Source organism: Halyomorpha halys, unplaced genomic scaffold, assembly GCF_000696795.3.
Source record: "Halyomorpha halys isolate HHAL.00 unplaced genomic scaffold, Hhal_1.1 Scaffold146.1, whole genome shotgun sequence".
NCBI classification, from domain to species: Eukaryota; Metazoa; Arthropoda; class Insecta; order Hemiptera; family Pentatomidae; genus Halyomorpha; species Halyomorpha halys.
In genome coordinates this window covers 747,077-775,010 of record NW_027110622.1, presented here as the reverse complement: position 1 = coordinate 775,010, position 27,934 = coordinate 747,077, and the positions used below count along the sequence as shown (strand labels likewise).

General features: G+C 30.9%; 1 protein-coding gene across 1 annotated transcript; it reads left to right on the top strand.

Annotated features, from left to right (window-relative positions):
- The first annotated feature begins 644 nt into the window (after positions 1 to 644).
- Positions 645 to 27,109, top strand: LOC106678556 (aldehyde dehydrogenase X, mitochondrial). Its single transcript, XM_067048770.1, has 9 exons — positions 645 to 822; positions 5,450 to 5,554; positions 6,636 to 6,776; positions 9,357 to 9,603; positions 17,043 to 17,227; positions 24,062 to 24,208; positions 24,285 to 24,422; positions 24,507 to 24,671; positions 26,933 to 27,109. Exons 1-9 carry the CDS (start codon positions 712 to 714, stop codon positions 27,092 to 27,094), a joined length of 1,401 nt encoding a protein of 466 aa, XP_066904871.1. The 5' UTR covers positions 645 to 711; the 3' UTR covers positions 27,095 to 27,109.
- The last annotated feature ends 825 nt before the right edge of the window (positions 27,110 to 27,934 follow it).

The window sequence follows — 27,934 nt, the reverse complement described above, 5'->3', positions numbered from 1 at the left end:
TTATATATGTATACAGTTGTAAATATCAATAAATAAATTATTAAAAAAAAAATTATTGAACCCATGGTGTACAGTTACTTATATAACGAGCATGTTATTTAAATGAAAACTTCTTAATATGTTTTAAACCTGGTTAAAATGAATGTTAAAAGATAAAATAAAATAAATGAGTTAAAAGTTATGAATATGGTAATTGAAGGAATACGTGTTTGTAAACTCATGTTATTATTTAAATGTATTTTGCTTTTTCAATTTATTATTTTATTTTATATCAGTGTTCCTCCTCATGTTATTTTTTCCCCTTTATTTTGTTTAATATTTCTATTAAGTATTATATAGTTTTTTCTTAGCTGTTTTTGTTCTAACATGGATGCCATAAAGTTACAGAATTGCTGCCATGACACGGAACATATAAATGACAAAACCAATAAATATTTTTTGTATGTAGACACCAGGAAAAGAAAATACTAAGTTTTTGGCACTTGAATCCTTGGCAATGAATTTTATCTCACGGACGATGAAAAAAGAAAAGAAAAAAACCCTACCTTAGATTTCGTCCGTAGAGATAAACGACGAATTGGTACAACCCCACAGCGCTTGACGATCGAAGTTGAGTGGCTTTTCGAAGGAGTGGAGGGGATGATATATCTTTTCCCCACCTTTGATATATATTAGGGTTGCAGTGAACAAGGACTGTATTTGTGTGTCAAGATGTTTGCGGTTGGTAACAGTTGTAAGAGGCCCTTGGGAGGGTTGGCCAAGAGGACTTACGCCTCAAAGTTGCCGGAGCCTCAAAGGAATCCAAAATTACCAAACACAAAGGTGAGTAAGATATACAAATCAGTGTTATTTTTTTGGAACATTTTCCAATTTAAAATGAAGTTTCAATACAAATTTAAGTCAATTTATAACCTATAGGATCTGTTTTTATTTTATTTATATATTTTAAACATTGTAGTGATATTTTTTATTTCACTTACATATAAGCAATAACGGCGTAAGATGGCATATTTATTTTCTTTATTTTTTGTAATACTATATTCGGCAAAGTATAACAAATTTGGTCCGACCAGAAAGCAAAATCTATCGATAGGTGCCAAAATAACATGAAAATAATAAACATCAACGAACTACATCAAATGAAATATTTATTTGTAAAAATTTAATTATTAGGAAGTCGCGGAGGCTATAACGGCTTATAAGCTAGAAATACAAAATTTTGTTTTTCTATTTCTAGAAATACAGGTTATAGCATTTCGGCGTACAAGATGGGCGTGTAAGATTGTAGGGCTAAGAAACGTAGATGGGAGGATTGCGTTAAAACTGATTTATTAGAATTGGGTTTGGAGGGGCATAACTGGAAGGATGAATGCAGAGAACGTTTGGTGATACGGCATCGAATCTTTCATTATTATTTCTAGAAATACAACTAATGATTATAATATTAATGACTAATAAATATTTTATTTTTTATTTTTATTTTTATACCAGATCGGCCTGGTGGGCCTTACATGGTTGAAATAACTTATATTATATATATTTTTTAACAGTTGATTATGAGGGGGTATAGTCATACAAATTACACTCCTAACTGTATAAAATGTTCTTATTAAAAGAAAAAAATAATAATAAAATAAATAGATAAGAATAATGCTTCTTAATAAAAGAGAAAAGTAAAATTAACAAAAAGTAATGATATTGGTACACTTAAATACAACAAACAATTGTCTTCTAATAGTAAAAAGAAACAAGTTAATTTGAAAAAGGGAAGAGAGAAGAAAAGAGAAAAAATAATAATAATAATAAATAAACAATAATATGAATAAATAAAATACCTCTTAGTAAATAGAGGTAGTGTGACTATGAATTAATTTTATATTTATTAAAAATTTATAAAAGAATTCCTGCAGCAGTCTGGGCCTCAGACTTCGGGTTGAGGTTAGAGAAAAAAAATAATAATAAAAAAAAAATAATAATAACGAATAAATAAAATGAATATTAATAATAAGTAAATAGAGGTAACTAATAAGTACAAATTATGAAAAAGGTAATATGCTAATAATTTTTAACTAATGAATTAATAGTAATGGATTATTATTAGTTATTGATAAATTTATATAAGAACGTAAGAAGCTTGGAATAAATTTGAATCAAATGTAGCTAAAGCGCTAAGTACGAGTATTACTTCATATTTCAAAGTAAAAAGGGATGCTCTGATAGATTACTAAACAAATTTAGTACAATATAATTTCACAAATCTGTTGTGAATGGTGGTTCGATTATTTTATTTTTTATATATCATTCTGTAAAAGAAACTATTATCTTTTCTAGACTATACTCTCTACTAGACTATACATCAATGTCTATGCAATTTTACAAGTAGAATATTTTAGAAACTATTTATAATATAGTATTATTTATATATTATACTACTTATATTAATAAGTTACTGCTTCTTTAAAATCATCTAAATGTCCTGGCTTTGAAAAATTCTCATTTATGATATAATAGAGATGTTAAGTAGATTTTCACACACACAAAAAAAAAATATTTTTAAATGATTAACGCATGAGAAGTCCAAAGGTTGACTTATGATTCCTAAAGCCCGGCCATTCCATATGAAATCACTCAAAACCTGAAGCTTTATGGCTAATATTTCCTTAAGGTTTTTGTTTATTAGTAATAATTACAATATAACCTTAGCGAACCCGAAGGTTACGATACCACGAATCGTTCTCTACATACATCTTTCCAGTGACGCTCCTTCAATCGCAAATCTACTAAATCAGTTTTAACGCGATCCTCCCATCTAAGTTTTGGTCTACCCTTCAAGAGATTACGCCTCGGTTCAGTGCTATTAACTTTTTAGTGATTCGCTTATAAGACTTACAACCTTACATTCCCATCTTATACGCTGCAATGCAATAACCTGTATTATATCTACCGTGTAAGCCCCATAATTCAGCTTTGTGCAGCCTTCTAAATTCTCGCATTAACTCATCCTTTTCGTTTTGAATATTTTACGTAATACTTTATTTTCAAAAACTTTAAGGTCCTGTTCTTCTGTGTTTCGCGTTTATAAACTTTTGGATAGAAGGCGCAGATTTAAGAATTTCGAAATTAAAAAATAACAAGCTTTCAACCTCACTTTTATTTCCTCATCAATTACGTTTTTTCTAGTCACCGTACAACCTAAATTCTTATCTATCTAAGTACCCTATCTACCCGTTCAAATGTATTGCCAGCTATATATCAGCGAAATTACTTGCATTTCTAACAATATATTCTGTTTTATCCATATTTATTTCGGGACCTAGTTCCTTACTGGAGTTTATCAACATAGCTTTATTTAGTTCTATAGTTTCCTTGTCTTCCTCCCAATAATACTAAACCATGGGCGTACGCGTTTATTAGTAATACCAATTATAGCACTTCTTATGGCAATAACCAATTATGGCAAATATATATATATATATATCTTACATGAGCAGTTTTTTAGATATACATTTTTCAAAATCCTTCGTAAAATCCTCAGTGCTCCTTATTTTGTTACTAATAAAACCATCCATAAAGACCTTAATGTTCCTTATGTAACCGATCTAGCCCGAACCCGATATTATTCCTTCCATAATAAACTCCCTAACCACCCAAACCCCCTAGTTTCTAACCTTGCTTCCTCTTCCATTCCTGGCAATCCTCCGAGGCGCCTGAAAAGAAGATGGCCTCGTGACCTTATATTGTAAACTGTTTTAAGAGTTCTACTACTGGGTAGTTTCTCTACATCCTGAATCATATCATTATGTCATTATGATCAAATTTACTTGTTGTATTTTTTATACAGTTGTAAATATCAATAAATAAATAAATTTAAAAAAAAAATACATTTTTCAAACATAAAGAAAAATGCTTCTAGATTTACATAAAAGCTTATTAGATGCAATTTCATTTGTCATGAAATATAAAAACCTGAAAATAGATAATTTAATTTTACATGAATATGGAATTTTGTAAATTTAACACCATCTCATTCATGCAACTAATAATTATTCAAAAATGCAAGGTAATGTTCTTCATATTTTTGAATAAATTTATATCCGAGTATTGAGATTCAGGTCTTGGGTGATTTTATTCGAAATGACCCATCATGGAAATTGAGAAATCGCTCATTAGTGCATTAAAAACTATTAGATTGGTTTACTCAGACTTGTACTTAATCGAAATTATTTTTCATGCTTTAAAACTTTTTCTTATTTAAAAAAAAACACATACTTTCTGGTATATCAATTCAAAACATCTATTACATGGAAAACAATAATTAAAAAAATTACTGATTATACATAACAAGATATATAAAGTTTATATTTATTCATATTTTAAATTAATATTTTTCCTGTTTTTCACCGATAGTATGAAAACCATTTTTTTAGCAAGATCCAATCAGAGAGAAAACTGAAATCGGATATTTTAGGCGGAGATATATTCCTAGGGTGTGAGAGCAACTTTTTTTGAGAGGTTTTCGATAAAATTGACTGATCGGAAGTACCACTTTATAGAATCGATTTTTTGTATTTTTTCCAATTTTCTATAAAAGGGCTCTATCGATTTTCATATATCTCAGTATGTTCATGTAAAATTTCACTGTTCTTTAATATAAGATAATTCTAATCCTCATTTAAAATAACCTTACATAATTAAATAACTCAAGTTACGAATTTTTAAAAAATCTTATTAACTTAATATATTTGAAAAAAAAAAAAATTAAAAATTTTGATTGTCCGCGATAATAAACAATAAATAAATACAAAATATTAAAGAGTTTTACAGATAAATAAAGGAGATAATATGGATATCATAAAAACTACTACTCCTACGAAGATAAGTGTCATAAACTACTTTATAGTAAGTTAAATATCCTTTATTTTGAGTGTTGGCAGACATATGTGCGTTTTATGGGTATTTATTATATCTGAGTTTATTATAGAAAATAGAAAAGAATTTAAGAAAATTAGAATTGAACCTGGTATTTGACTATATGCTAAGATTTTCATTTTTTAAGTTATATTTTTAAAGACCTTAATGTTCCATATGTAATCGATCTAGCCCGAAACAAACCCACTAGTTTCTAACCTTTGTGCCTTATCAATTCCTGACAAGCCTCCGACGCGGCTGAAAAGAAGATGGCCTCGAGACCCTCTAATGTAACAACGTTATTAGAGTGCTACCAATGGGTAGTTTCTCGACACTCCTGTATCACTCCATTATAAAATTACAGAAAATTTACTGAATGTATTGTTATATACAGTTGTAAATCTCAATAAAGATATTTAAAAAAAACATATATATATATATATATATATATATATTTGTTCTAGTCAATATTGTATGATTTTTTTATTATTATTAAGAAAATTTGTATTACTTTAGTGATCAATCCTCTTAATTGTTACAGCTCTTTATCAACAATGAATGGGTTGACGCTCTCTCTGGAAAGACTTTTAAATCTGTCAACCCGACAACTGGAGAAGTCATTACAGAGATACAGAAGGGAGGAAAGGTAATTATTGTAATTAATTAAAGCAATAAATAAATATGAGGGAACATGTCACAGTATATTCGCTCTTCTTCTGACCAATTCACCTCCTTGCACAACCTTTGGTCTAGGAACAGTACTTTATTTTATATATTATATGCATTTTTAAAAATTCTACTACAGTTGCTATCTTGATTAGTGTTTAGCTTTGATTAAGGCTGTAACGTCGGCATGGATAGTATACATTATTTATTCTACTAACACACCCGACCATTTTTTTTCCTTCTAACAATTATACCTCGTTTTTGTAGATAAGAAAATCTGAAAACTTAAAATCACTTTCAAAAGTTGTATCACTTTCAACGATATATCAACTTACTTCAAGACGCGATGGGCATTGGGATGGGGGCCTAGGTCCCAGATTACCCGGTTCAGAATGTTGTGGGTTCGATTACCACAGAAAATAAATGAATATTGTTATTCCTATCTTGGTTAGGCCAGGGGCTGGGGACCTTCCCACTAGATGCCAATGCCAATATCAAATACTATCGAAATACAAGGTTTGTTCACAAAGTTTTTAGACTGGCCTCAGAACAAAAAATGCACTAAAACTTTTTGTTTATTATCCTATCAAAATAAAACCCTTGAGCATCAACACACCTCTACCAGCGTAGAGGCGTGTTCATTTGCTCTGTGGAAGCTATAACTATAAATCTTTAAGAAACCTTGTCAAAGCTTTCCTCTCAGGTCTTTCTTAATTCGTGAAAAGAAGTGGATGGGAACTTGATCTGGGGTAGGCTATGGGGTGGCTGCGGAAGTGTTGCCAAATTGAACTGAGTCAAAACTTCGGTGACTACGCGCAAAACTAAGAGTTTGTTTCTGTCGGACAGACTGTCAGAGATCAGATTTATAGTAGAGTGCACCGCCATTTAAAGGATGTCAAAAAAGATCGAGTTCTTCACCATGACAATGCGCCCGCACCTACGTCGCATTAATACAAATACTTTTTTTGAAAAGACTTTGTTCCTTGTTCATGTCAGTAAAATATTCGAAACTTCTTCTTAGAGAAAGCAGTTATTGCATTACTCCTTAAATTTTCTTTTAGGAAGACGTGGACAGAGCCGTTCAGGCAGCTAAGGAAGCCTTCAAGCTGGGCTCCCCTTGGAGGAAGATGGACGCCTCCAAACGAGGAGTTCTCATCAACAAATTCGTGGATCTGATGGAGAGAGACCTCGTATACTTATCGGTAAGTTCTTTGACTATTCAAAAAGAAATGTGCAAAGTATCGAATTATTTGCTTGAGACGTGGAAAAAGTTTATATGTAAAAGATTCTTCATTTTTCGTTAGTTACAGGAAATCTAACACGGTTGCAATCGCAATGCGGTGTATAATAACTTTATTTACTTAGGAGGGACATTGCAGAGGCTATGTCATAATATGTACAACTACTATTTACAGGCTACTATGTAGAATTTTTCTTCTAGAGTGTCTTTCGACAAATCTTTTCCTCCTAACAACTTAAGTTAATTATCAAATCCTTTCATAGTTATTATTTATATGTTTTTTATTAAGGCTAACAATGTGAGATAGTTGATTATTTAAAAAAAAAACTAAATGAAAGGTACTTAACGGGAAGATTTAAAAAAATCCCCACTTAAGCTCTGTTAGATTTTTTCATGAATGAAAAAACCTATTTTTTTTTTTTTAAATAAGACCTAATTTTACATTGATACACCGAGTTTGATCAAAACCGTCAGAACAATTTTTGAGAAAATCGAATTAAATCGATTCTATAATGTGACACTTCGCTATGCATATACTTACTATATTATAACGAAAAAAATTTAAATAAATATTTGTAATTTATAAATACTCGTATTTTGGCCTTCAATTTTTATACTTTTTGATGTTATTCATAATATTTATCAAACAAAAGACAATCTCCTTATTAAAACAAAATTCAGTTTTTAAAAGTAAAATATAATTTCCCACTAAATTCAAACAATCGAGAGAGAGAGAAATACTTTATTCAGCCATGCTGCCTAAATACATCGGGTTGCTACATTACACAGCATAATAATCAACCCGTGATCGGACATATATAAATTACATATATTTACATGGTATAATAAAAAAGGAAGAAAACAGTTTTTTTCCCGCAGTTTCCTTTTACAATCAATTCCAGTCTACTACTGGACTAATTTACTAAACATACTAAATACAAATATTTCAATTTATTCCTTTTTTTTCCTTTTTTTGTTCCTTCCATTTCACAATTTTTATTTCATTTTATCGACAAATTCACTCTCCCCAATTATCCCTCTCAGATCCTCCCCAGTGACCCGCTAAACAAATTCACTACTAGACGGCAATGTGAAATCAAACCAGAGAAATAATAGTCACAGCAGTTGATCAGTTTACTGAAAAACAAACAAATAAATACATTTTACTAAAACAAAACTAATATATAAATTTAAAAGAAAATATAATTAAAAAAATGGTTATAAGAAATGCTTGAATGGATATGTAAGTTATAAAAAAAATAGATAAATAAAAAATGTAAGATGTGTTCGATTAGATCCTACGTTACCACAAGGTTTATGCAGATTACTATTGTAAGATTAAATAAAAGAAAATTATAGGAAAGTGTCTATAGAATCAGCAAGAATTCCCTACATACACAATTAATTCTAAAAACTGATACATGTTAAGTCCACAAAAAAAAATTAATTAAAGTTTAACTTTAACAGGTCATTAATATTCCTGGTATTTCAAAAAAATGCATTCATTTTAATTTTTAAATACAAATATTTGCATTTTTCAAAAAGTCTCCACTGGGCCTAAAAGAAAGCGTTCTCGACTAAATTTATCTTTCATAATAATGTAATTGCTTATAATAGACAGAGATAATGTTATTCTCCATAAATTGGTAATGCTATAGACTAAATTTAAAAATTGCATCATACCCCCAAGGAAGCGATAATCTTGTCTGAAAAATTGTTGATAAATATCGAAACGTTTTCAGTTAGAGACAAGACATAACAGAGTACACGTGTCAAGCCGAAATATGGAGATAAGACATGAATAAGAATTCTTGCGGAGGTGAGAGCTAGATTGTTATGATACATATTGTTTATTTCTGGACGAAGCACTATATAGACTCAGGCAATACAGAAGATGTCAAAGATCTCATAGCTACATTGAGACATAGCGCAGAGAAGACCACTGAAAACAATATAATAGACTTGTCAAAAACCTTCGATAGAGTTGGGATTTCGGATAAATCAGATGTAAACTTTATAGAAAATGGGAATCAAAAATGGATAAAATTCTAGGCTTATACCGTGGACAAAGTAATAAATAAATTGAAGTGCATATTACTTGCCGGAGACTTCGAAAATCAACATTAGATATATGCTTCGTTCATATTAGAATGCAATCGATTATTTTTGTTATTGGAGGACGTCTGGATCTTGGAAGTTTCTTACTCATCCTTGGTATGTACACCTAACGATGAGTCGGAGTATGACAGGCGACTGTGTATAATTGAAAAACACCTCTATCACACTCTCATTCAAGAAATATATAGAATTTTTCGATTTTGTGGAGTTGGAGTGGAGCGCCGAGCAAAATCACGTGCCAGAGCTACCTGAACTTCACGCGACGGTCTTGAATTATAATTATTTTATCGTTCAAATCATTCAAAGCTCAACCACATAATATAATATAGTAATTTTAATGCGAATAATAATTATGAACTAAAGTTTTGGCTTTAATATATACAAATTCATTATCATTGGAACATAATTATGTTATATGTTGCAGAGTTTGGAAGTTTTAGACTGCGGTAAACTTTACAACACATTGATGAGGACAGACGTACCAACCTCCGGTAAGAACTTCCGCTTTTATGCTGGATACGCAGACAAGAACAACGGAATCACGGCAGCCTTGGACGGCAGCTTCATTGCTTACACGAGGCACGAACCAGTTGGCGTAGCTGGGCTCATCGCTCCCTGGAACTTTGGTGTGGCGTTTGTCTCCTGGAAGCTCGCTCCAGCATTAGCCGCTGGTAATATTGTAATTATATTATTATTGATCTTATTTTTAAGCGATAAAAAACAAAAATATTTCCAGTGAGAAACCCTAAATGTGCCAAATCGTTAAATAAAAACACAAAATGTGAATAAAATACCCAAATCCTGCGATGATCAAATTTATTTGTGTTAATTATAATATTAATACATGGAAACTTTACCTAATCTTATATAAAGGAGATGGTCGAAGGTGCGGTTAAAAAGGAACCAAAAATAGTTAACAACTATTTGCGAACGTTTTGCTCTACTTTACTTCATGAGGGCTAAAAAATATATAAAAAACAACTACAAGTATATTTTGATAATGTAGGATAATAATATACAAAAAAAATACACTGGGTTACAAAGGGTTAAAAATTATGTAAATGTAAGTGAAAAGAAAATTATATAAAAATGAACAAAAAGAAGAAATAAAAATAGTAATATTATAAAATAGACAAGTATATATATATATATATATTTTCATACCCCCTGAAATAATTAATTGAATACATGCATATAGGTAGTTATGTATATGTATATCTGGTAGTAAATATAAATACATATATATACCTAAGCTATTACATTTAAAATGAACAAGATACTTAATAACTCGGGAAGAAATAAAAATAGTTATAGTATAAAATATACAATAATAAGAATGTATATAAAAAAATTATTGAAACTATTGGATTTAAAATAGGGCAGACCTAATAATACGTAAAAATAGAAAAGGTTTATATGTATGTTTGCATAAATAAACATATATAAAACCCTTCTTTTTTTTTTCAATAATTAGAGAGCTATGAGGGAGTTATTAGAGAATTATTTAATGAATTTATATTCGGAATATAAATACCGGAATTAAATTTTTCAACCTGGATTTTATGATTTAGAATAAAATTTGCAAGAAACTATGCTGGAAGAAGTAGTATTTAAAATAATCTTCCAAGCGAAATTCTCTTTTTAATTTCCCCTAAAATTTTACTTAGAATATTCTTCCGCTAAGATTTTCAATTGTATATTTACATGCCATTAAACCCGGAAACTAATAATTAGCCAGACAATTCAGAATATTTGTGTTTAAAAATATATAGGTATACTAATATTAATCTGACCAATTGATATTTTTATATTAATTTTTATTTAAAATAATATACATAGGTAATATAATAATATAAATAAAGAAAAACAAAATAAGGCGGAAGATTGAAGGGCAAGAGGTGGACTGGGAATCCAAGTTATCCAACAATAGCAATCAATCTTCTCTATAACAAGCTTATTCTATAGAGGCCTTTCGTAGTTATCCAAAACAAATAGTTAATATTATTCCAAGAATATTCATCACTTGCGTTAATTTGTTTTTTTTTTATACTAAAATAAAGTTAATCCATGTATTGCTTCACCCCAAATTTATCAATTCCAAACCATAAATTAAATAAGGAAAAATAATAAAATTAATAAATATTTATATACGTTCATCTTGCTATAATATGAGAAATTTAGATAAAGCATTTATTTTTATCCAGCAAAAATAAAAATTTAGCCCAAAATTAGTGTTATTTGGACCTCTTTTCTTATGATCTGAACTTCTGTCGGGGTTTGCGGTAATTTGAAGCTAGGCAACAGAAGGTACAATTACACGAAAATAAACTCTCTATTTCTAATAGTATCTTGAGTAGTTAATTTTTTGTTTGCGGCTTTAGTGCACTTGTTCAGCCTCCACTGGCTCATTACCAGTGATGCGGCGAGAGGGATGCGCTGGGATCTCTTGAGCTCTGCTCTACCGCTCAAACGTGGGAGATAGAGTGGGCTCTGGGATCCTCACGTCAATATTGTAAATAAGAGTGTAAATGCGACTGGCGATTCTTTTATTTATTTTTATTATTATTATTTTATTTTATTTTATCTTATTCATTTACTTTTTGCATGTAGAAAGTTTGATGTACATTTGAGTTGCATGTTCATGTTTATTTTCTTTATCCTTCTGTTTGTACATATTTAGAGAGAGATTTTGTTTATTTGTATGTACTTTTTTTCATTTATTTGTTTATTTTTATTCTTGTTTTATTTTAGTATGAAAATGATCAGTTATCACTATTACCTATTGTCCTACAACGTTGTGGCAGATTGTAGTATTTATTATTAAAAAAAAAATTGAGAATTGCGAGAAAAACTTTTTTTTTTACATAAGGTTCGGAAGAGGGAAGCACATTGGTATGGCAATGCCGTACTAACTCCGAGGTCTCTGGTCGGGTTCAAATCCGGCTGTGGCAGATAATTATTATCCTGTTACCTTTGGTTAAGCCTAAACAAACTAAAACATATCTTAGGCCATAACTATACTTTTTTTTTTTTCAAATTTTGTGAGTTGAACAAGCAAAAAGAAAACACGTGGAAGTTTGCAAACAAACTCAGTTTTATGTATAATTTGTTCAAATTCTTGAGACTGGTATTTATCTATTAAATAAATCAAATGGTATCTTTATAATACCAATAGTCCAATCCAACGTTTCGTCCAATTCGGCCATCCTCAATGACAATATTAAATATAAATTCCTACCTTACAAAAAAAATTTTAAAAAATGTTTTACATGCTATTTTGTCCAGGTCATCAATAACATGTCAAAATCACCATATTTTTTAAAAACTTCATTAATTTTTAAAACTTTAATCTAAAATTAATTGATTGGCCGAAACGTTGGACTATTGATACAATAATGGGTGTTCAGACTTAAGAAGGATACATTTCATTTATTTAATAGATAAACTTAGTTTTTAAATACATAAACTGAAAAAAAAAACATAACAAAAACCAATATCCGAAACTTCAACATATTTTAAATAAAAATAAAATATACACCTGATAAAGAAACCATTGTAAGGTTGTAATAATTTATCTCATTTACCTGAGTAATATTTCAGTATATTTCCGCTTTTTCAAACCCATTGTTAAAAAAGATAAAATATTTTTACATTTATCAAATAAATAGCATTATTTTCCTTTTTTTTTCTCATTATTTTAAATGATAGATTTCTAAAATAAAATAAAACTCTGCTCATACTTATACTATTACTTAAGGATTGATTATTTGAAAACAATAAATTTAAATATTTTTCGAGCTAATAGTAAAGTAAAAAGTTAAGTACTTTAAGAAAAAAAAAAGATAGGAATGTAAAGGTGGCTACCATAACATTACTTAGCAAACTAAGTGCATTTATCTAAGTGTTTATTGGCACTTAGCGCTAAGTTATTTTACTCTTATCATTGTCGAATACATAATTTATCACACTGTATGCCGGAAAAGTATGTTCACTATTTTTTTTTAACTAAGCATATAATTTAGCTTTTTTTTTTTCTACTCAACTTTAGACAAGTAAAATTTCCTTTTAGTTTTTTTAACGTTTCTTGAACGGCACTTATATGCACTGTAAAATGAAATTTTCAGCAGCAATTTATTTATTTACTCTAATACCTAAGGCCTTGAAATAAATACAGATAAAGCAAAATATACGTTAAGCAATAGAAATGGCAATGATTTCGGAGATTGAGGAGGGAGAGATGTTTTAGTTTTTAGGGTACACGGTAACTAGAAAAATTAAAGTAATGGGGTGGTTAGTCAAATGCTTATCATTTTTCAAAATCGAAATTCCATATTTCGTGCCATCTGTCCAGTAACTTAATAGATAAAATTTACACTTATTCAATCTAGCACTAGAATACGTTATTAAAAGTGTGATGAATACCGAAAAAGGTTTAACCTTAGGTGGTAAGATACCGGTGCTTGGGTATGCTGATGGTTTGGTAATATTGGGTGGGGACAAGCAGACTCCAGAACTAAATATAACCGCGTTAATAAACTCCAGTAAGGAACTAGGTCTCGAAATAAATATAGATAAAACAAAATAAATACAGATAAAATATATCATTAGTAGTAAAAACGAGAGAAATTTCGGTGATATACATAGCTAGAAATACATTTGAATGGGTATATAGGTTTAAGTATTTAGGGTCTATGGTAACTAGAAAAAACGAAATTGATGAAAAATAAAAGCGAAGTTGAAGGTGGGAAATGCTTATTATTTTTCAATTTCGTAATTGCTTAGCTCTTAACTTTAAAGTTAGAATTTACGAAACTATTATCCTTCCCACTGTTCTTTATGGGTGCGAGGCGTGGCCTCTAACACTAAGGAATGAACAGCCCCTTAATATTTTCGGAATAAAAATATTACATAAAATATTAGGACTGAAAAAGGACGAATAAACGGAAAATTTTAGAAGACTTCGCAACGCTGAATTAAGGGTACTCACTCCATAAATATAATTCAGTTTATAGCATTGTAGTGTAAAAGATGGGCGGGTAAGGTTGTAGGTCTTGTTGTAACGTGCGGATCCCTAAAATGTTAATAAACACTGAACCGACGGGTTTACGCCAGAGAGGTAGACCGTAACGTAAATGGGAGGATTGCGTTAAAACTGATTTAGTAGAATTGGGTTTGAAGGGTCATCACTGGAAGGATGTATGTAGAGAGGGATTGGTGGTATCGGCATCGAGTCTTAGGGTTGGTTAAGCCTTCATTATTATTACATATCTAAACTTCGTTAATACGGACTTAAGTTGTTGAATAAAAAATCACGTATAGTAAGGATTATACGACAAACATAACTTTACGTTATTTAACCTCTTAAAATAGTTTAAAAATAAATTATGTTTAGTTTACAAGGAATTTTTTTTTATTATTGAAAAATATAACTTTATTTACATTAATAAATATCTATTAAATGTGGTTATATTGCAGTCTTATGATACAGACATGTAGAGAAACTACTCATTGGCTTCCCCCTAATAACATTTCTACATAAGAAGGCCTTGAGGCCATCTTCTTTTCAGGCACCTCGAAGGATTAAAGAGGAAGCAAGGTTACATACTGGGTGGTTAGGGAGTTTGTTATGGAAGGATTGATTTTTGGTTCTGGCTAGATCGGTTACCTATGGAACAATATGGTTTTTATAGATGATTTTATTTGTTACAAAGGAAAGAACATTAAAGATTTTGGATTGTAAGGGTTAGATACAAAAGGAATTCTAAATAGAAAATGAAAATTCCGCGTTCTAAATAAGACGAGATGGCGACCACCAGATGATTGCTGGATAGTGGCATAGGATGTTCGGAATTCAAACTGGTGATCTGAAATTTTATGATTGGTATCAAGGATGAGGTGTAGTCTTAGTAAATTTTCAAAAGAGTTTTTCCAGGACTTTATGCTTAGAATTACAAATTTAGAATTACCTGACTTAAATTATTAATTTTTTTTTTTATCCCTCCGTATTCGAAGAAAAACATGACACTTAAGAAAACACAAAACATTTCCATCTGAAATAATTTGAATTTCATAATTATTAAAAATCATTCGTAAGCCCACAAACCATTCTAAATTCAAATTAGTTTTATCTTACATAACTGTAAAAGCTATTTAGTATAATATTAATAAAAGTTTATATTACTAAACATTATATTATAGAGGGGTCTGTAATATAACATCTCTCTCTCTCTCTCTGTATTGTGTATGCTTTGGGGATTCATAGAATATTTTCAAACTGGATTGGGTTCTCCTTTTTTTTATAGAGAATGGAGTGATTTGGATTTTCTTTTTGCGTTTGTGGTTTACTTTAATCTTCATAAATATTGCTATAGAACTGCAAGACATTAAGTGTCTTTATTAATTTATGTAAATATTATATTCATACATGATTAATACATGATGTGTAATTAATAAGAACAATGTAATTGTATTCCTTTTGAAAATTTTACATAATCCATGTTTTCTTCAATTGTTTGTTTCCTCAATTAATGTTTAGTAATTCTCATGTTGCTAACCATTTATATACATTTCTTGCCAGTCCAAGATGCTAGAAAATAGCTTTTTAGAATATTTATTTGATTCCAACAAAATCACAACAAATAAAACAAGAAAAATGACCTTAGTCTTTCGTAAATTTTTGATCGCAATAAGCATATTTTTTAAGGTTAAAGAGCATTTTTTGCTTTTGATTCAAAATTATAGTAGCAAGACATTTTAATTTTGATTTTCATTAATTGTATCAGCAATTGCATATCAAAAACTGTTTTAGTTGCGAACGTATGAACCTTAATTCGATTACTTTTCTTTTTGAGAAAATATTTAGCAAATACAATTCTTTATTTAGGATAGAATACAAGTTATCTATCTATAGGGTACAATATAAACCACTGATTAATTAATTTTCCATAATTAAAATATCCAAAAACTAATTATGCTTTATTTTTATTTATTTAGTTTTTTGTGAATGCTCTTTTAGTTTTGCAACTTAAATTTCGGATGCTTTCAGTAATCAGATGCACTATATCAAATTTAACGAAGATGAAACCTCGCAGCAGACCTAATAACAAATACAATTCTTTGAGGATTAAAAAAAGTTAAATTTATACAGATGTGTTATATTTAATCAGAATGAATAATTACAAAGGATATTTATTATAACTAAAAAAAAGTTGTATAAAAAATATATTTTTTTATTAGTACTATATTTATATATTTTATATCGTTTTTCAATTTTAAGTAGTTACAAATGAAAGTTATGTATAAGGAATTACTTTATTAATTGAAATTTGTTTTTAAATATTTTGTCATAAATTCCAATAAATCCCACCAAATCACATTTACCCTTCGTCGTAAGCCTTCGTTTTGCCCTACAGTATCTTTTAATAATACCTCACTCATTCCTGTTGAACAGATCCGTTACTTAGGACTAAATCTGGACAAATGACTGACGGAATCCTCATACAAGACTGAAAAGACAGGAAACTGCTCGTCGATTTCGACTATTACAACATTTACGAGTCAAACGGTCCAAACTTCCAATCCATTACAAAAGACTGATCTACATGACTATTATAAGGACTATTTCGACATACGGAGTTGAGCTATGGGGCTCCACTAAACCATCTAATTCCTCTCGAATCCAATCCTCACAGTCCAAAATCCTTCGTAAAATCCTTAATGCTCCTTACTTTGTCACAAATCAAATCATCCATCAGGACCTCAATGTCCCCTATGTTGCCGATTTGGCCAGAACCAGATACCAATCCTTCCATAATAAACTTCTTAACCCTCCAAACCAACTCGTTTCTAGCCTGGCTTCTCCTTCACTACCTAATAATCCTCCTAGACGTCTGAAAAGAAGATGGCCTCTTGGATCTTCTCCTTTAAAAATGTTTTTGGAGTTCTATCAATGGGTAGATTCTCCACATGTTTTTATCATGTAATAATATCACTTACAGCAAATTTACTTGATGTGTATATTGGATACAGTTGTAAATATCAATAAATAAATCATTAAAAAAAAATATATTTCATCCAAGTTAATTTAGGTTCCCTTATAATTGATTTACAGGTTGCACAGCAGTATTCAAGCCCTCCCAGCACTCAAGCCTGACAGCGCTACACCTGGTACAGTTGATGAAGGAGGCTGGCTTCCCTCCAGGAGTGGTCAATCTTGTTCCTGGAGGTAATGAAGTCGGAACCGCGCTCACGGAACACCCGGATGTTGACAAGGTGTCCTTCACTGGATCCACAGAAGTGAGTCAAATATTCTTATAAAGTAGTGTTAGATGGTGATGGGTCTGTAATTAACAAGTCATCAGACCAGAAGTGCATGTTGGCGACAGTACAGCGGATGGGTCTTCTGTAAGTACTAGAGCAGTGTTAGACGAGGTAAAATAGGGGTTAGTCAGGGAATTCCTCTCGACCTCCTTATGCAGGAAGACTATAATCGGCACAAGAGAAAGATAAAAATTCCTGTGGATCTACCGAGTGAGGATCGGTAAGGCCCCAAGGAGATGGAAAAGAATCATCAGAAGCCACGTTAAAGGAATGGAACCGATGGTCGGTCTCTACCCCAAACCAACGCCGAATTATTGCAACTCCTTTTGGCATACTTGTTTTTTCTACAAGTAACCAACCTAGTGTCGTGAATGCGGGATGTTCTGGCACTGCATTCGACAAAAAAAAAGCGCGTGTAAGGTTGTAGGACTTATTAACGGATTCAAAAACTGTTAATAAACACTGAACTAAAGTGTAAATGTCCGAGGGTTAAACAAAGCGTAGGTGGGAGGATTACATCAAGATTGATAAACTTATATTTGAACTGGAATCATTAGCCATCTGGCTACTTACATCTGTATGTATATAGCGATTGATGGTCATCGATCCTTTGGGTTTGTTTAAGCAATTATTATTTTTTTTATATTCTATTTTAGACAATTTTCAACTCTTACTAGAAAACATTTTTTTGCTAAAATTAAGGCAGTAAAGGGGGTAATGTATTAAGATAAAAACAAATCTCTAACTAAATACTTTTCCATGAATCATTTTTTGATGAAAAGTGAAATAATCCAGCTTAGTGTGCAGCATAGTGTACTCGTCCGGCAACAACAGTAGCCTAAGAATAAAATTATTCTTCAATTCTGTATTACCTGAAAAAATATCTGATAAATGTAAATATTACAAAAAAGTAGAAGAGAGAAATACTTTATTTATTCATCTATGCTGCCTAAATACATTAGGTTGCCATCTCACACAGCATACTTATTAATCCGTAATCGAACTTATTTACATTACACATACATGGTATAATCATAAAAAATATATATACAATAATAGGATATAATAAACAATTTTTTTTCACCCCTACAGTTTCCTTTTACAATCGATTTCGGTCTGTCAACCAAAACAGATTTTCACTCACTCCCATTTTTCCCTCTCATTTCTGCTCAATTATTCAATTCACCCTATCAACAAATTCGCTATCCGGAATCCACCCTCCTAGATCCTCTTCAGTGACCCGCTAAAAAAATTCAATATTAGACGGTAATGTGAGATCAGACCCTCATTCTTGGTCACAGCAGTAGATCAGTCTATCAAGAACAAACAACTAGATACATTTTACGAGAATAAGAATAACACATAGATTAAAAGGAAAATATAATACCATATAAGTACCCAGTGGGAGGCAGCTGCCTCCCCCCTACTAGAAGTGGGGACAATAAATATTAATTTAATAAATTTTTTTTTCAAGCAGATACTAATTGTAATAACTAATAAAGAACTGATATTACTATATTTATATTATATTGTTCTTAAAATTTTGGTTACATTCTCCCTTTCAGGGCTGAAATTTCACAACCTGATTGACTATGGATTGCCTGATCCTGGGTTGATCCTGGGTACGCCCTTTACACATGATACTCAAGTATCTATCGAACCATACTTTCATGGCTAAGCTAAAAAGAAGCCTTGGTCATGCAACCTGTTCATTTCTTTTTGTTTTTTTTTTAATAATTTATTTATTGTTATTTACAACTGTATAAAAATATACACAACAAGTAAATTTGCTGTAGGTGACATAATGGCATGATACAGACATGTGGAAAATCTAGCCATTGATAGAACTCCAATAACATTTCTAGAGGAGAAGATCACGAGGCCATCTTCTTTTGAGACGCATAGGAGGATTATTAAGTAACGAAGGAGAAGCCAGGCTAGAAACAAGTGGATTTGGATGGTTGGGGAGTTTATCTGTGGAAGGATTGGTATCTGGTTCTGGCCAAATCGGCAACATGTAAAACATTGAGGTCCTGATGGATGACTTGATTCGTGACTAAGTAAGGAGCATTAAGGATTTTGGACTGTAAGGATTGGAGTCGGGAGGAATTTGATGGTTTAGTGGAGTTCCAAAGCTCAACTTCATATGTCCAAATAGGCCTTATAAGATTCATGTAGATCAGTTTTTTATAATGGATTGGCAGTTTAGACCGTTTGACTAGTAAGTGCTGTACTATTCGAAATCGACGAGCAGTCTCCTGTCTTTTCAGTCGTATGAGGATTCCATGTGAGTGGTTTGTCCAAATATAGTCCTAAGAAAAGGATCTGTTCGACAGGTATAAGTGGGGTATTATGAAGGGATACTGTGGAACGAGAGGTCATGGGTTTACGACGATGAGTACATGTGATACGGTGGGATTTATTTTACTATTGGAATTTATTTTAACCCTCCAGTTTGGGCACCTTTCTTATAGGATGGTGATGTGGGATTGGAGGGTTTGGGATACAATGTGAGGTTCACTGACAATAGACAAGTGTCATCGGCATACCTTGTGTTATGCATAATGTTAGGATGGGACGGATGTCAGTTGTATAAACTGTATATAGGATAGGACCAAGGATACTACCCTGAGGTACGCCAGCAGACTGACGGAATGGGGATGAATAAGCGCTGTTATGATTCATTTGAAATAATCTGTCAGAGAGATAAGAACGGATAATTAGGAATTATGTAGGGGGTAGGATTTTACGAATCTGTTCATTCGAAAACTCTTTTATAAATACAATTCAATGATAAACTACTTTATATAATTGTTATCAATTAACTAATGTTATCTAATAATATTTCAGAAATAATAAAATTTATTCACATTATATAGGGAGTATCGTTGAAGGCCTAATCTATAGAAATAATATTTGTCCACATGAATACATGAATCACGTCCAGGAGTCAACGTGTTATGGGACTATCGTAGACGTTTTAGGTAGCGTTCCAGTTTTAGAAAATTTAAAAAAGAAACGAATTTGTATATCCCAAAACGGTCGCTCTGCCCTTAACTTGGAAAGTTTCCGAACTTTTATCAGGTGAAAACTTCCTTTTGTCACAAATGCATAAAAAAAAAAAAAAAAGTCTTTTTGTAGAGAGATAAGAAAAATTTATTACCAGTGAAGGCAGGCGGTTCAACGACTGCAAAGGTTCCATCGTATAAAAAGACTTTATTTACCTTGAGAATCGAACTGAATTCGATGAGAATCGCCTCGTATTCCGTCATATTTTGCAGACAGGAGTTAATAGAAACGGAAAACTCTGTTCATTCGAACAAGCAAGTTGAAATTATTAATCTGTGATTACACTTCCAACAGTTCAGCTATAAAATATGTAATGTAATAAAGATTATAATACCACTTAAGCTCTACATTCAAGTCAAGTGTGAAAAAATCAGCACTAAGATTTTAATATTTTAAAAATTCTGGTGCAGTGAGCGCATCACAAATTTTTTTTCTTAGAGCCTGAATTTGAACTGAAATTAATCACTTTTTTTTAGAACAGATATATTCTATATTAGTCATTGTGGCAATACTATTCGACACTAATTTATTTTATATAAAAGTATAATTGTGACTAATGATTTTTTTTATTTTCATGTACATAGTTTAATTTTTATCCTTCTGTTTATATACATTTAGAGAGAGATTTATTTATTTTTATGTAACTTTTTTTTTCATTTACTTATATATTTTACGTTATATATTTTTTCCCCAGGTTCAAATGTGGCTAGGCAGAAAATTGTTTTCTGTTACATTGTAGCCGTGAGTCACCCTATGGGATCTGGAGCCCTCGTGGGGTCCACCCAGCCTCATAACTTGGTTGCCCTTAATTAGATAAAAATCTGGCGGTCGAACGTGATTCTGACCAAATCACCTCCTTGCACAACCATTGGTCTTGTAACCCTACTTCCTTACAAAGTAATGAACCCTTGACCCTTCATGGGTTGTAGTGGTACAGATTTTATTTTTTTATTTTTAGTGTGAATGTGATCAGGCATCACTATTACCTATTCCTCAACAATGGCATATAGTAATATTTATCAATAAATAAAGCATTGAATGAAAAAAAGCACTAATTTTTCAAATGAGCTTATCAATTGACAATTCGATTAACTCCAATTTCAACTGTTTCAGTATTATTCCACGTAGCAAAATTTTAGCACTTTTCTTTCCGTGACAGTACTTTCACGTAAAGTATAAATTTATAACTAATTTATTACTTACTTACTTATTAATTACTAATTTCTCTGTTGTGGCCACCAAATGAAAAGATAAACACGTACATACGTACGTGTGCATATATATGTATACAGATACTGATATATTAGAACCCTCTACCATAAGTATATAAGGACTTAATGCTAGGAATGTGGACTAAGTCATCAACACTACACAGAGTTGACGTGGGCTCAGTAGGCCTTTTTTTTTTTATGGTTGCTGCATTACTGCTATGCCCACAGTAGGACATCACAGTACAGTACATTTCATTCCAAGTCGTCTTCAACATTTAGATAACATAGAGATCCTGAGTTCGAGTCTTGATAACATAAATAATTTTTTTTAAATTTTAGTGTTACCGAAACGTGTTGGAATTAAGTTCATGTATAATTTGTTTAATATTTATAATTAATTTGAATTTATAAAATTCAACTACAATATATTTATAATTTAATGATTTTCAGCAATGTTTATTTTATTTTTTTTTTGCAAATAGTGGGTCTTAAGAAATATTTTATTTTAAGTTATTTACCTTTCATTCTAAGTGTGATGTTGTATTATTTCTTTATATATTGAGGAAATATGTACATTTTATTTATGATATTACGCTGTTATTTGAAGATTTTTTTGTTCATACATGTAGCCTTTAAATATAAATAATAATATTTGTTGGAATTTTTTTATTTAATGCTGGCTACTAGAGTCTTTCAGCATAAAAATTGGCCAACTCGACATATTTGAAAATTGAAGCCCATGACGTATTTCTTTATGGGGCCCGGGATTGATTTATTTTTGAGGCATGGGAGAATATAATTTTTGGGCCTTGGGGCGATTTGTTTTGGCTCGAGCTGGATACAATTTTAAGATCTCGGGTAAATTTGTTTTTCGGGCCCGGGTTGGATTTATATTTATAATTATAATCCATATATTTAGTATAATTTTTTTTATTAAGGCTGAAGTATGTAGGACGAAAAGTTTAAGGCTGTTTCGGTTTTATAAATATATCTAATTATTTTAATTATTTCTAATTATTTTAACTTAAAAGTTACTACATATTAATTTAAAAAAAAAACAAATTAATTCGAAACGATTACCAAATATTAAGACATTAATAAAAGAGGATTTATTCGTTTAAAGACAAATATAGAAAAATAAATAATATTCAACATATAAAGTCGTAGAAGGTAATGAAGGATGGCAAAAACCGCATAAATAAAATGTCTATCATGAAAATACCCGTTTTACCCTACAAATATCCGCTACTTAATCCGTTCTTTGAGAATCGTTATAAATGTAGCTGTATGATTGTTAAGGTCTTAATTTTAATACTGTCTCATTAAATCTGGCGGGATAATTTATGGTTCAAATGATGCAATGAAGCAACTATCACGTTAACTGACGCATGTATATGATACTTGAAAGTGAACAATCGTACAGTTTCAGTTATTGCAGCCTCTATCATGGCGTATCTGTTTGATAGTTACAATCATGACAGTATTTACTGCCATGATAGTTTACTGTCGCAACCGTTTTTCCGAACTATTTCTGACGAGAAAGTTGATATTACAAGTAATGTCAATAGACTAACTGCTATTTTTAACTGTAATATGTATACATCTTTTGGCTGATAGTAGTCATAGTAATAATTCTAATTATAGAAGAAATATACGTATACACAAATCCTACATGGGCATGTACAACTATATTCAATTCAAATTTATAAAATAAAATACTCGATATACATGCATAAAAACAAAATAATTAAATATAAGTAATAAATATAAAGTTGATAATCATAAAAAGTTATAAATATTTTAAAATGAGGGGAAAATAAATATAAAAATAACTATAACTGATAAGACAAGTAATTAAATAATTATAATTATAAATTATTGTAAATAATAAATATAAAGACTAAAGGCTACAAGCTGTTTGTTTGTAAGAATAAAAATTGAGCTCTTCGATTTTGCCACTTTTTACTAATGGAAAAAATGTTGAGATTTTTAATCCAAAATATACAATTTGTTTTTGTTATTACGAGAACAGCGGAAAATTGGTTCAAAAATGTTTTTTTCCGTGAAAATCTCAAATGAAATATTTATTTTTTAAAATAAAAAAACTTGGATCCAACGCATATTTCGGTTTTCAAGTCTATTTAACAGTTGGACCAGAAAGAGAAAGTTTAGATATGATAGTAATACCACCGCTGTTCCTGTTGATGCATAGGGATAAGAGGGATTGGTAAGTGCACACCATTCAATAAGAGAAAAAGTGAACACATTTTCATTTTTTATTCGCTTAGTTTTTAATGGAGAATATAATTGTTTAGAACATCGTGTAACATACAATATAAATTAATTTATGTTATAATGAGAAAATGTTTGGAAAATCAAGCCTTCAAGATAACCCGTAAGATGTTAAACCACTGATACTATTTATTTATTTATTTTTGTGATTTATTTTCAGTTGGATTATTTTAGAAATTGAATAACATTAGATAAATAAACAATAAACATAATAATATACTGATGATTTTCCATTTAGATTGGTAAAGTTGTGTATCGTAACGGCGTGGACACGATGAAGAGACTTACCCTGCAGCTTGCGGGCAAATCCCCCAACATCATCCTTCCAGATGCTGACTTAGACCAAGCTGTGGAACACGGCCATTTCGCCATTTTCAATAACACGGTGATTTCACGTTCATGTTTTAAATTATTTAGTTTCCATCGTAATTATAGATTTAATGTGAAATAATTTTAAACAGGGGCAATGCTGCACTGCTGGATCCCGAACGTTCGTTCATGAATCAATGTACGAAAAGTTCGTCGAGAAATCTATAGCCAGAATAAAGGCTGTGAAAGTCGGAGATCCGTTTGACCTGAGCACACACCAAGGCCCACAGGTAATTATAAAAATGTATTACTCATAATCGAATATTGAATGGTAGTTAAACTTTTATTTGAATTAACATTCCTTTTTTGACTAGACAACAGAAGATCAGCTGAACATCATTTTGAAGATGGTGGAATTAGGAAAGAAGGAAGGAGCGAAACTGGAAATAGGAGGTAACAGAGTAGATAGGCCTGGATTCTTCATGGAACCTACCTTGTTCTCCGACATGAAAGACGATATGACCATTGCTCAGGAAGAGGTATAAAGAGTATAATAATAATAACATTTTTTATTTATTCTGGGATTGATCCCTTTAGAATAACTTACAGGCGTCAGAATTAGGCTTTAGAGCCTTAGAGTGAAACAGAAAATAAGAATAAAATTATAAAACATAATAAAATAATGAATCTGAAAAGATTAAAATTAACAACAACAATTAACAGAATATATAAAATCAGAATAGAACAAATAAAGTAAAACCATATGTCATATCATAAAACATAAGATGACTAACACTTCTATAATAGAAAACAAAAATGATAAAAATCAAATGTAATTAAACTAAAAATAATAAATGGAAAGGTACAATGTCTGCTAGTATACATATTTACAAGAATAAATTAAATTCTGAAATATTAAGTATAGAAAATATATAACTTTGTTTGAAACATTCAATTGTTATTCTTCCGAAATCGGGTGGACAGAAGGTGGTCGAAGATACGGGATTTCAAGGTTGGAAGAGTATTAGAAGTACGAATGAAGGAGGAAATAGAATTCCATAGGGATGAGGAAAGATCTACCAAACGCTGCGGTTCGATGGGCAGTTACATATAAGTCAGAAGGTCATGAGCGGGTATTGCGAGAATGCACTGAGGATTTAAATTGAAGGATATCAGAGATTTACGATGGACGGCGAGATTGGATAACTTGGTAGAGGAAGAAAGCAAGAAAATATATACGACGAAAGTAGGAGTAAATCCACTTCAACTCTTCATAAAATCGGGCGACAGAGGCGTCCCTGGGGATCCCAAAAATAAATCGTACGAAGCAATTATTTAACCGTTTTAATTTTGCTTCGAGATCTCCTGAGACTCCCCCGTAAACCACACAGGAATGATCAAAGTGTGGGAATATTAAGGACTATCGGAGTATCGATTATATAATATATTTAAGTAGTTTATAGTAAAAATCGCGAAATAAGTAGGCGTTGCCAACTAGTAGTTTTCATGAAATTCACAAAATGTTAATTTCTATTTGTTCGGGCAAAGTTTTTGATTTATGAAAAATTATATCTCAGGAATATCTGTACGTCTAATACAGATGTCTGTCAAAAATCAAAATAAAGATAGTTTAATTTGCTATAAAGTAATTTATAATGTTTATCTTCGTAGAGATGGTAGTTTTTATGATATTTGCACGTGAATAAGAATTTAGTTTATTAAATTTTGTCCAAAAAACTTGAACTAAATTTATTTTTTAATTTGAATTTGAATTAATTTGGGTGCCAATAGATATCTGTGCGTCTCATGATTCGTGAGGTATACATTTCCCATAATAAATTCACTAACTACTAATTTTCATGAGAAATATTTCTGCATAAATAAAAATTATGTCTCAACAACTAGAAATCAACATTTTTTATTTTATGTTGTTGAATCTCATGAAAACTACTACTCCTACGAAGATAAACGTCATAAACTACTTTATAGTATATTTAACTGGCTTTAATTTGATTACTGGCAGACAGTTTTAATGATATTCACTAAAATTAATTGATTTCTAGTACAATACTTTATCTGCAAAATTCATATTCAAATACAAATAACTACAGCCTCTACGATGATAAGAGTTATAAACTACTTTATAAAAAAATAAACTATCTCTAATCAGAATACTGGCTGATAGACATCTCTACATCTAGTAGAGACTTCTGAGATATCTTTTTTCATGAATCAAACATTTTGCCCGAACAACTAGAAAACAATATTTTCTTAATTTACTTTGTAAAAGATCTCTACATCGCATCGTTCCTGAGATAAAAATTCCCCCCCAAAAATTCAATAATTACTAATTTTTATGAATATATTTCTTACATCATCATCATATTTCATGAAATATTGCTTTTAAAAAGACTGTATCTTGGGAATTATTAAATTTAAACAGCCCTAGTAAGTTTCATTTTTTAGCAAATTTACTCTACATGTTGTCTTAGATTCTCTGGTTTTGTTAGTAGTTTCAAAGATATAGAGCTCCGAATGAAGTTTTTTTTTTTTCAATGTTTTGAAACATCCACCATTTTTTATTCCTCCTAACTATACTTGACAGACTGATTAATTTTGACTAGTACGTATTTTTCAAGTAATCAATAATTGGGATGACTTACTTACTTCTCCCCTTGGAACTATTAGAACCTACCTAGTGGGGCAACGTGGTAAAAACCCTCATATTTTCGTTATGTTATTGTAGACACATGTCTTAACTTATGGAGATAAGTTCAATATTCTAATATATAATTTTCAGATATTTGGACCAGTACAACAAATATTCTCCTACAAAACTCTCGATGAAGTAATCGAAAGGGCCAACAACACCCAATACGGCTTGGCTTCCTCGGTCTTCGGCCAAAATATCGATCAAATCAACACGATCGCACAAGGCATGAGGGCAGGTTTGGTATGGTAAGTTGTGATACTTTTCAATATAATTAAGTATTAACTGGTTTTTATTTAATTTGTATAAATGCAAATTAATGAATTAGTCTAATTCTGCTATTCCCATACCGTTTTGGAGTCGCATTTTATTACCACAACAACTATAATTATCGAACAACATGGTATGCAACAAACTTAGGCAGGGACAGACTAAATCGATTTAGATGGAATCCATTAATTAATGAAAACAAAGTGTAGAACGGGGTTTGGGTGTAAACAGGTATAAGTAGGGGTTCACCCAGTAACTGTCTGGCTATTTATAGAAAAACCTTTTTTGGTTTATTTATTGAAATTGTAAATGCGATAAGCTATAACAGCATGAAAGGTTTGTGAAGAAACTACTTCTTGGTAGCGCTCTAACAACATTTCTACACTCTCTCGAGACCATCTTCTTTTCAGGCGCCTCGGAGGATATCAGGAATGGAAATGAATTTAGAAACCAGTGGATTTGGGTGGTTGGAGAGTTTAAAATAGAACGATTTAAGATCTGATTCAAGCTAGATTGGTTGTATGTGGAAAATAAGTGTCACAACAGTCGGAATCGACGTCCCGTTCCCCTGTTTGTTTGTTTGATTGTTTTGTTTGTTTAGAAGCGTAAAAGTGGCCATCAATGCCTATGAAATGTTATAATTAAATTAAATTAATTAAAGCTACTTTTACACAGACATTTACTTACGCAAACATAAACATGATTCGAACGTAAAATTTAAAAAAAAATCAATTAAAAATCTGAGAATCCCATATCACAGCCCTCGAAGGTTGGTGTCGTAATTGGAGGATTAAGATAAATTCCAACAAATCCCATCAAATC

Coding starts and splice junctions, on each gene's coding strand:
- LOC106678556 (XM_067048770.1), top strand. CDS start 712: ATGTTTGCGGTTGGTAACAGTTGTAAGAGGCCCTTGGGAGGGTTGGCC. Junction 823..5,449: donor CAAAATTACCAAACACAAAG/GTGAGTAAGATA, acceptor TAATTGTTACAG/CTCTTTATCAACAATGAATG. Junction 24,672..26,932: donor TGACCATTGCTCAGGAAGAG/GTATAAAGAGTA, acceptor TATAATTTTCAG/ATATTTGGACCAGTACAACA.